The sequence below is a fragment of the Danio aesculapii genome, chromosome 23 (assembly GCF_903798145.1).
Source record: "Danio aesculapii chromosome 23, fDanAes4.1, whole genome shotgun sequence".
Classification (NCBI taxonomy): Eukaryota; Metazoa; Chordata; class Actinopteri; order Cypriniformes; family Danionidae; genus Danio; species Danio aesculapii.
In genome coordinates this window covers 45,071,437-45,083,480 of record NC_079457.1, presented here as the reverse complement: position 1 = coordinate 45,083,480, position 12,044 = coordinate 45,071,437, and the positions used below count along the sequence as shown (strand labels likewise).

General features: G+C 37.3%; 1 protein-coding gene across 1 annotated transcript in view; it reads right to left on the bottom strand.

Annotated features, from left to right (window-relative positions):
- The window catches only part of LOC130217226 (EMILIN-3), a 37,556-nt gene extending 27,115 nt beyond the window's left edge, over nucleotides 1-10,441 (bottom strand). Inside the window, exon 1 of the mRNA XM_056449293.1 lies at nucleotides 9,768-10,441. Coding sequence (XP_056305268.1) covers nucleotides 9,768-9,928 — 161 coding nt within the window. The 5' untranslated portion in view covers nucleotides 9,929-10,441. The remainder of the gene's footprint in view (nucleotides 1-9,767) is intronic.
- Nucleotides 10,442-12,044: the final 1,603 nt, after the last annotated feature.

Below are 12,044 nucleotides of genomic sequence, written 5' to 3'. Positions count from 1 at the left end.
AATACAGTTTGGTGCGATTATAACCTGCTACTTAAAAAAAAACGACGAATGTTTTGAATGAGAAGCTGTAATGTAGTTGTGGCGGAATGAGTTTTGGTATGGCGCCCCGCCACAGACGAATAAATGTAGCGGAAACCATGTCATGCTTTTATCAGCATCAGGGTGGATTACTGTAACGGCCTCCTCACCGGCCTTCCCAAAAAGACAGTCAGACAGTTCATCCAGAACGCTGCGGCCAGGATTCTGACCAGAACCAGGAAATCAGAGCACATCACACCTGTCCTCAGGTCTTTACACTGGCTACCAGTTACATTCAGAATAGATTTCAAAGTATTACTACTTGTCTATAAATCACTAAATGGCCTAGGACCTCAATACATTACAGATATCCTCACTGAATAAAAACCTACTTAGTACGACGTAGTGAGAGTGCAGACAGAGGTTCAGTATAACAACAAACAGTCCAAAACAGAGCAAGAGGGCAAAGACAGATCACGTACTTGATCAAGTCAGGCAGGGTCACACACAGGCAGGCAGTCATGAAAGTCTCTTGGAAAACGCTTGGTAATGCAGGTAGACTGGCAATACTTCGCCCGGAAGCATGGCCTGAGCTCTTGCTAAAATACAGCACAAACAGGAAGTGACTGCAGAGGGAGCGGAGCTAAGTCAGTAGTTGGGCGAGGGCTCCCTCTGCTGGCGTGGTGTTACAATGTGCTATATAAATAAACTTGCCTTGCTTTGCTAAATAACCCAGCATTTCTCAGAGTGTATGGAAATCTGTCTCTTCAAGATATCTTCTTTTGTGTTTGAGGGTGAGTGAATAGTGAGTAAGTTTTTGTTGAACTCTCCCTTTAATAGCAGAGACGTTTCTGCATAGCGCTTAAAATAATACCTCCATAAAGTGATTTATTGCTGTAAATTAGTTCCTATTGTCATTTTGTGATGGAACTGCTACAAGGGGAATCTCCCTAGAGCTCATAGACTGCACTGACAAGTCCTCACATAGACCCTTATGGTCATGCAGGGTCAGTTAAGGTTGCAGTTGTGAAGTATGGCCTCTGATATGCCAGTTGTCCACTATTGGCTAAACACCAGCTCTGTGTTCATCTTTCATCCTGCTGGACAGACTGCAACTTTTGTTTCCACCTAAACCAGCATGACACATCCTAGTCCACAAGATCTGGACCAGGGGTGTCCAAACTCAGTCCTGGAGGGCTGGTGTCCTGCATATTTTAGTTCCAACCCCAACTAAACACACCTAAACCCAGCTAATCAAGCTCTTTCTAGGTGTGCTAGAAACTTCCAGGCAGGTGTGTTGAAGGAAGTTGGAGCTAAACGGTGTAGGACACCCCTGATCTGGAGGCTTGTTTTTAAATTATATCAATTCATAAATCTGACTTGTGACGCAGCATGGAATCATAACTTACTGTTTTTATTCAGTTAGGCGAAGGATAAATGGTCTATTGAGTGAGCCTGCTTTTCCCCCAAGAAATATTTAATTTTAATTTAATTAATAAATTTAGGGCTGCACGGTGGCGCAGTGGGTAGCACAATCCACCTCACAGCAAGAAGGTTGCTGGTTCGAGTCCTGGCTGAGTCAGATGGCATTTCTGTGTGGAGTTTACATGTTCTCCTCGTGTTTGCGTGGCTAATTAATTAAATAATTCATTAATTAAAATAAGGTTGTTACTTACGCTTAGGGTTAGAATGTGGGCTAGGTTTAGTTGCATGTAATTATCCATTATTAATTAGGTCACACTTTAATTTGCATGAGTAAGTTCCATGCACTTACTTAGTAATTACAATGAATTATACATAACTGTATGTAACTAACCCTAAACCTTAACCACATTCCAACCCCAAACATACATGTAATTAAATAATATTACTCAGCATATTTATATGAACAGTTACACTGTAACTACGTCACCTTAAAATAAAGTGTAACCATTAGCTATATTTATTATAGAAAGTACATGGAACATGGACACCTTAAAATACACTTTTACCCTACGTTTACCTTCTGTTGGGTTACTGCTAAACCAAACGTACATTATTATTGAACTGAACTACATGACACTAGTGTCCTTTTGAGCTGATAAATTGACTTTGTCTCACATTTACTGAAGTTGCATAATTGGTTCTCTTACATGTTGTTTCATGTTGATACTAATCTTTGAAATGAGCTGTTGAATACAGCACTATGTAAAATAAAGTGACTTGATTTGACTTGAAGTTCTGCTATTAGCAAGGATCTTCACAAATCAATAATATTTGTTTGTATCAAATAAGATATTTTGACCAGGTATTTCGGAGACTGTAGAATGAAATCATGTATTTCGGGAGTAAGCATTTATTTGTGTGTACATCCAAATTTAGTGGGTTATTCATATGAATTTATTTAATATCATTCATACAAATTAGTACAATGGACTTATCCGCTAATGTCGGTTGGGATTAGTGGGTGGGGTTGAGTGCCACGTCTCCTTTTAAAAATCATACCCAAATTCGTATGAATTAGCCACTAAACTGATAAAACATAATAATAATAATTACGTTTTCTTGTGAGATCAGGCTTGGATGTCCACTTGTGCATTAATCTTCCATTGTTGACATTATGAACCTCCAATCATATTCGTATAAACACATTTTTCAGATGCTTAAACAGTTTTTTGCGTGTTTTGCGCACACACTTTTGTACATGTTAGCAGATGTGCTATACTTTTCACTCAACAAAGCTCAGTGAAACCTCATACACTATATTAGAGACAGAAATAAATAATGTGGTATATACAAAAAGATACACTCTAAAAATGCTGTTTCAACCAAGATTTGGGTGAATGTAACCCAGCGGTTCAGTTTGTCCATATGTTACCCAAATTTTTAAAAAAGTTTAAAATTAATATTAGAGATGGACTGATATTGTTAAGTGTCTGGTAAAGGGGACCTATTATGCCCCTCTTTACAATATGTAAAAAAGGCCATGAGGTCCCTAGAGTGTGTGTGTGTGTGTGTGAAGTTTCAGCTCAAAATACCTCACAGTTAATGTTTTGTAACACTTTATGAAACTCTTCATTTTAGGCTTCGATCCAAATTGTGCCATTTTGATGACTGTCATTTTAAATTCAAATGAGGTTGTGCTCTATTCAGGGCGGAGCTACAGATGCCTAGGTGTCAGCATAGTGGCAAACTCAAAAATGAGACTAAAGCCCTATGCTAATGAGCGAAAGCTCGTCACTAATGGGCGGGGCTTTCCCCCTCTGATGGCATGTACAGAGGGAGAATGTCAATCAAAGTGTTTCTGCAGACTCATATAAAAAATAAAACTGATAATTTTTACCATTTGGGGCTGGTTATTTTCAGACTTTTGCCCCTTATAAACGTGATTTTTGAACAATAGGTGCCCTTTAAATGCAGATATTTCTTAGGTACATGTATGTATGTGTGCTGAGAGGATTTTTTTAAAGTCTAAAATTATAGGAAACACAATAAGGTTCCATTTGTTAATGTGAATTTGGGTACAAAAACTCAAAAATAGGCTTTTATTACGATTTTCCAGCTTGCAGAGAATGAATGCAACATGATTGCATGCAATATTCTGTGCTAAACTGAAAACTCAAATGAGCCTTGTACATCAACATGATGTAGCTGCTGTTTACAGCATAATGATATCAAGAAGAAACATGTGAAACATATGAGAAACAAAAATTACATGCTGGCAATGATGTTAACTAGACATAATAGCTGTGTATATGGAGGATGCTTCCTTCTCATATGTTCTTACTTAAACAATGTGCTATTGTGAGTCATTTTTATGGACTTGTTTGTTAATGGGATGCTCATTTAAGTTTTTTTTTACTCCATAATGTTATGTAATTGCCGTTAATCATAATAGTTTATAACAAAAATGCTCAATGCTGGAAACAAAAACATGCAAACACCATTTTCTTCTGCAGGATTTCATGTGTGATACAGTACACACATTTTATAGGTAACCCTTTAGTTTAGGTCACAATTCATCCTATAAACTACTGGCTTATTAACTGCCTATCATTAAGTTATTACCTGTTCATTACTAGTTATAAAGTATGATCTCTAATCCTACCCAATACCTAAAGCCAACGTCTACCTTACTAACTATTGATAAACAGCTAATTAGTGGCTTATTAAACTAGTAGTGTTAGTTATTGGTTTGTTAATACTGTGAATTGTGACCTAAAGTGTTACCCTTGATTGTGTTTATAGAGGACTGACAGAATAGTTGTAGTTTGCTATTGGTCGATCTGGTGTGAGTGACAGGTTGATGCCGCCAATGAGCCAGTAAACAGCACTCATAGAAGAATATAAGCGGACAGGGAGGAAACGTTATTTTATTTTCGCTACTAACTATAGGGCATGTGAATTTAAATGTACTCCTTTATTAATAAATCCTTTATTAATAATTTGTAATGCTGTAATGTTTACAAAAAATCGACTACATTAATTTTTGTCCATTTAACTAAAGAATACTTTGGTAATGTATGGTAATTTTTTATAAGTTTCTCACACATAAAATCTATTTTAAATACAATTAGCAAAAATAGAATATTTAAAATCATTGTGTTTTAATCATTTTCTGTGATTTAATCATTTATTTTTTGTCATTTTTGTCATCCACATAATACATGAACTATGTATTCAATTCATTAAACATTTAATAAATGATTACATTTTTAAATGTAGTGTGTTTGAGTTTTGGGAGAAATTTCGAAACATTTTGTCCATGCTATTAAAACATAGCAATCCCAAATTGTCCAAAACATTTTATACTATATTTTTCGGTTTACTGTAAAATAGTTGATTTTCTGTTTATCACATGCAAATTTTATATTAGATCATTATTGGAAAAATACAGAAAGCTCTTATTTTAAAGAGCCACTATTTTACTCCTTTTACAAGATGTAAGATGAACCTGTCTCCAGAATGTGTCTGTAAAATTTCAGCTCAAAAGACCCATCAGATAAGTCATTATAGATTCCAGAATCTGCCCATTTTGGTTTCCGAGTACAGTGTAGCTGTTTTTGTAGCCTGTGGATTTAAATACAAAAGAGCTGCTTCTCCCCGCCCACCGTTCCCACGTGCGTGTCTGCGTCTCCTGCATTACATCAGATAAACAGCAGTCAGTGACAGAGACAGACATGGATGAAGCTGATATACAGCTCATTAGTCAAAAATACCAAGTACTTTTGTTTGATGTATTAGTGCTGGACTTTATTTAAGCCTTTCTGAAATGATGAGTCACACACAAATGCCATTTGCAGTATATACTGTACACATATTAGCGTTTACTGACACCATGCGGCCGCACATAGCGATTTTACTGTCTTTATTACAAACATGCTTTGTTTTAAAAATGTTTTAAACTTATAAAACTTATAAAAATCACAGAGTTGGAACATATATTTTAATCACAGTTTCTTTTCAAATGTTCTGTGGACATGTGTATACATGTTATTATAGATACATGGCATGTCAATCAATTTGGTAAGTGGGGAAAACCAGACTCCTATGTCACGTTGCGATGGGCCTCAAAGTCACTGGGATTTGGGTCCTATTTTAACATCAGGACTTGTTGTGTTTATATCACTTCAAAATGACTGTAGACACACTATACCTGCATACAGTTCTGTCCAAACTGCTTACCAAAGTTGATTTTCATCATAGGTGCCCTTTAAACAATAGTTACAAGAATTGTCTCGTTGTTTAGCTTTAGAAATAGCAAATTATATATTAAAGAGAAAACCTGAATTTATTTTATGTAGCGCCCTCCTCCTATATTATGGAAAGGGCCCTGGATTCTTATTAATATTATCACAGAGATATTCTGTTTTCTCAGGGCGCTATCTGGGATGTCCGGATTTGATGGCGATACTCAATTGCGGTCCACAGATGCAAACTCACGGATTTCCTTAGCGGTTAACACTGTATTTAGTAAACACAGTGCAACAAATAGTCTGGTGATAATCAAGGAGGAAAATGCTATCCTCAGGTATATAGACGTTATAAGCTCTCTTCACTTTTCTATTCGACAACTAGCCGAGCAAATAATCTCTCTCTCACACCAACATTCACCCCCACGATATCCACCCCACGATGCTCATCCGCTTCTTTCATATACATTCTAATACTAATTTTTGGTCACTTTACAACCACTCCCGTCACAGCACAACAGGACTTTTTTTTTTAATTTAATAATGGTACATAAATTCAGAAACAAAACATCCATCACACAATAAACAAAAAATGAAAGAAATAAAAATATTATAGCAGATAAAATTATTGACAGGTGGCTTCAAAAATATGAAATCTCTTTGTAAGATTTCAGAAGGAAGCTAATGTGAATATGTTGTCTCTTCGTATCTTGTCTCACCTGCATACCATTGTATATATTTGGAAATATATTTGTATATATATTTCTTTCCTGCTAGTTTTTTTTCTTTAGTACATGTTAAAAGTTCCTAAAATCAAGTGTTTTTTATAACGTTCAAAGTTATACTATATAAAATATAAAGATGATCATGTTTAGAGTAGAAGAAGTAATGGCTCAGTTGACGGGTCACTAAGGACAGATCAGGCAGATACAACATTACTGCCAACATTCACAATCTGCATTTGATACCACTGCCATTTCTGAATTCCTAGATGCCAACAGTTCTTTGATGTGGGTTTCTCAACAAGCCAACCGCCTATCTATAAGCAGGATTCAAAATGATCCTGAGCACTTTTGGAGCAAAACTGCAATACTGTTTTTAATACATTTATACCGACATTCTTTCCCATATGAATCCCACTAGATTTAATCTTTCGGTTGCCAAGATACTGTATATGTTTGACTAATTTAATAACTTATTCTTAAACTTTTCCTAAGCATATTTGTGTGGTCATGTAGTTATGTTGAACAAGAAGGTCTAGCTCTCAGTCTCTACTTCACCCGAAAGGTGCTCAGTACGGTTTAGGTCAGGACCTAGGTCAGGTCAGTAAAGATCCTCCACACCAAACCATGTTTTTTATGGAGCTTGCTTTATAATCCTGAGGAATCGCCATTTCCAAACTGTCCCCACAAAGACGGGAAAATGTAGTCCAAAATGTCTTGGTAAATTAGTGCCGAAACACTCCAGCTCAACAAGCCTGAACGACTACCGCCCTGTAGCACTCACACCTATCATCATGAAGTGCTTCGAGCTGTTGGTCCTGGCACATCTGAAAGACTCTCTGCCATCCACACTGGACCCACATCAGTTTGCCTACCGTGGGAACAGGAGCACAGAAGATTGCCATCTCCATAGCACTGCACTCTGTCCTCACACACCTGGACAATAAAAACACTTATGCACGAATGCTGTTTGTTGACTTCAGCTCAGCATTTAACACTGTCATACCCTCTAAGGTACTGATCAAACTCAGAGACCTGGATATCAACGTGTCTCTCTGCAACTGCGTTATGGACTTTCTGACTAACAGACCACAGAATGTTCACATCTTCTCCACCATCGTCACACTCAACACTGGTGTACCACAGGGCTGTGTGCTGAGCCCCTTCCTCTACTCCCTTTTCACCATCGACCGTAGACCTGTGAACAGATCCAACACCATCATCAAATCTGCAGATGACACCACAGTGATTGGTCTAATCAGCAATAATGATGAGACTGCCTACAGGGAGGAGAAACAGCATCTGGCCACTTGTTGAACCGACAATAATCTGCTCCTTAACACCAACCATACCAAGGAGCTCATTGTGGACTTCAGGAAGGGACGAACAGGCTCACATGATCCCATCCACATCAATGGGATTGCCGTCGAGCCTGTCTCATCCTTCAAGTTTCTAGGGACCCACATCTCAAAGGACCTTTCCTGGACCACCAACACCTCCAGCCTGGTCAAGAAGGCTCACCAGCACCTATTTTTCTTAAGGCAACTTAAGAAGAACCAGCTTTCATCAGATGTCTTGGTGAACTTCTACCGCTGCACAATAGAAAGCATCCTGACCAACTGCGTCACAGTCTGATATGAAAGCTGCTCTGTTGCTGAGCGTAAGGCACTGCAGCGGGTGGTGAAAACTGCCCAACGCATCACAGGGACCACCCTGCCAGCCATTGAGGACATCCAGAAGAAACACTGTCTGCGCCGAGCACGCAGTATTCTTAAGAACACCTCTCACCCTGCTCACAGACTGTTTTCTCTCCTGCCTTCCGGCAGGCGCTTCAAGCTCCCCCGGACGAAAACCAGCAGACTGAGGAACAGCTTTTTCCCCAGAGCTGTCTCCCTTTTGAACTCTGCCCCTTACTGACTCTTTTGCCCCCCTAATACACCCCCCACACTCCTCTAACTTATACTCCTCACAATCACTGCACTGTCTAACATTTGCACATTTAAAATTTGCACATATTCATTGCACTGATTCACTTTTTTGAACTGTACATACCCACAGCACATGGACATTTGTAATTATGTTTATCTATCTGCACACTTCTGATTATTAATAGCAAACTGTACACATATTCATTTATTGTAAATCTGTTCATAGCTAATACAACCTGTATATAATGTTTATAGTACATCCATCTGTAAATATCACCATAGTTTTTCTATAACTGCACTTTATAACTTATACCTGTATCCTGCACTTGCTGCTATTGCACTGCTGGTTAGACCTAAACTGCATTTCTTTGCATTGCACTTGTACATGTGTAATGACAATAAAGTTGAACCTAATCTAGATTCCCCAGTTCCATTAATTTAATTGGTTAATTTAGTTTACAAAAGTACAAAGAAACAATTTTGATGGTGGCAACACACACCAAAAACTGTTCAAGTTTTACAAGCAACATCTTCCATTATACAAAACATCAGCTGCTCAACAGTCAGTGGTCATCATTATCTGCTTCTCATTTTCACAATGAGTCTTACATTTTCAATAGGAGACAGATCTGAACTGTAGAAAAACCAGTCAAGCACATCTATTCTGTCTATGAAACCACACTGTTGTAGCACATGCAGAATGAGACTTGATCTAATAATCATAGACTTGCCATAAAAGCAACCCAGACTCATTCTGAAAACGTAGCCCTATATACATTTCTGGAGAGTGCCAAATACGTCCCAGGAGGTACGTTTTTTGCAGTTTTTGTAATTGCGAATTCACCAGAGGCTGCTGTGTATGCTTTTCTCTCTAAGATTTAAGTTGGTTGTGATTTTGTATTGATACATGTCATTTTCAGTTTGTTTGACAATTCTCACATGAATTTGCCACAAAATAATGAGGCAATGATCATTTTATACCCAACTATGAAGCCCCCATGCATCACCAATTCACCTGCTTATTGTGGACAGCTTCCAAACACTTTTATTTGGATATTCTGACCATTCCTTGGCTTTTATTTAACATCTGTCCAACTTTTTTGGAGTGTGTTGCGTGCATTGAAATCAAAAATTTGTTTATATTTCCAGAATACTTTTTAATTGCTCAATGAAAACTTTTTTCTGTACATTTTCAACTAAATAAAAGTTAAATATGTTCAGCATATCCTCCATTTTATTGCATTTTTAAAAAGTCCTAACTTTTCTGGCGTTCAGGCTGTAATTACAAAGTGTTGTATAAAGTTCTTGCAAATGAAGCATCCGAAACTGCAGGACACTGCTGTCACTGCATTATGTTTCACACACACATGCATAATGAGTCAGAAATTGTAACTTTAAACCCGCAGTAAACTTTAGAGTTTACTTACTTATGATGCCCCATTGGTTTTCCAGGGTTGTGCTGCGGGACGCTTCCAGACTTGTGTAGATTGTATCTATATGGACTTCCATAGAAAGTTCCTTTGGCATCAGCTGAAGTCAATAGCAGTGTGACCAACAGAAGACCCCCAAATGTGAAAATCCGCCTCATCTTTAAGCAGCAGAGTACAAAACACCAACAGAAAAAGCCATAAAGTGGAGCAGAATAGAAAGCAAAAGCTGAGGAGGATAAGCAGAAGAAAAAAAAAGAAAAAGTCAAGCCAAGTCAGCTGGGTTTTAGAGTCCGGAGGTTGTGAAGTGTTGCTTGTTTTCCTTGCTGAGTCCCACAAGGCTTTTCTGAGCACTGATTCAGTTGTTGGCGGGCAAACGGCGCTGCAGTCGAAACATCTGCTGTTCTGGCATTATCCTGCCCACTTCAGCACTCAGACAGACAGATGGACAGACAGACAGCAGCAGAAGCAGAAGCCAGAGACTGAACAGGAGTCTGCGCTGCGCTGCTCTGATGCCTCTGTCAACAGTGGGCCGCGTGAGCTCTGAGGGGGACGCCTGCATTTGCATATCCCTCCCCAAACCCCAGGCTGAAATGAGACCCAGCAGGCGACAGCAGGGGTGAACCCGTTCACTTCGTGTTTCTCCCAAACCCCTTAAAAAACCAGAGCATGCTCAGAAAACCTGAAGCCACGCAAAAAGCGTCTCCCTGCTTGTTTGGTTCACAGCAGTTTTAATCTGTGTAAAAGTTTGAGCAGGATTAGGGATATTTTCTCTGGTTCCTCTGTGCCAAATCTCCACCCCCTTCATTGACCTCAGCTCATAACCTCCTCACGTGCCTGCAACCATAAATCTACAAACATTTCTTCTGTGATTTCCCTTCATTTCTGCTCAACCAAAAGCAGGCTTCTTCTCAGTGTAGGCTAACACTTTATTCCACACCATCCTTATTACAATTGCATATTTAATTAATGTTAATTAACAACACTCCAAAAAACGATTCCTGCTGTCCAAACTACTTATTTAAAACAAGTTGAACTAACACAATTCTTGAGGGTTTTTTGGAGATCACTTCATTGTTTTATGTTTTATCCACTTAAATTTGTAAAACAATTCATCTTTAACTTAACCTATTTGTGTTGGGTCAACATAAATGAATTATGTGGAACCCAGGATTTTTTACAGTGAACATATATAGGGTTAGAGTTGAGTTTTGTGTTTGGTTTTGGTTATTAGATGCAATTATGTATAATTACTACTGTGTATATATATATATATATATATATATATATATATATATATATATATATATATATATATATATATATATATAAATCCATCAGACCTTTTTTTGTAAATGAGCATTTTCTATCAGGCTCTTATAATTATGTTCAGAACTTTCATTTTATATTGTAATGAAAAGGTTATTATCTATATTATCTAGTAAATAAAATCTTTTTTTTTTTTAAATGTCACTTGAGACAATTCTTTAGTTTTTAACAAGGTAGATTTTCTTTTGCGTTAAAACCAGCTAAATCCACTTCTGCTTTTTTTGCAAAAACCTCTAAATCCTCCTATTGAGACAAGACATTGTAATTAGTTGAAAAATCACTAAAGATGCAATTAGAAATTATTTTACCAAACATAAAACACATTACACAAACCACCTAACAATAAAAATACATAATTCTGTGAAGTAAGTGGCGGTTCATTCCGCTGTGTTAACCCCTGAGGTCACACTTTATTTTGATGATCCGTTTGTTGAAATAAGTTACATCGCATCTACATGCCAACTAATTCTCATTAGATTATAAGTAGACTGTTAGGTTGGGGTTAGGGATAGTGTAAGTTGACATGCACTTGCAAAGTTTCTTATAGTCAGATAAATGTCTGTTTAGCAGCAGTATCAACAGATATTAAGCAGACAGTCTACTAATACTCAAATGGACCATCAAAATAAAGTGTTACCACCCCTGATAAATCAGTGACTAAGCAGAATGAAAATGAATGAAATCTTTCAAGTAAATGCATTAATCAATAACATTAAAATTGACATTAATTAAATCTTAAATCTGTTTTCATTTCTAATATTTGGGATTTAGATTTAATGTAAGTAGAGCAATGTAAACACTGTAAACTAAGCTTGGTAGATTCAAATAATGTTGTGTAAAAACATTGTTAACATTAATAAAAAAAGAGTAACATAATTTATTGAAGTAATATAACTAATATATAGTTTTATACATTACATTTATCTTTTAATAAATGGCTTACGTTAG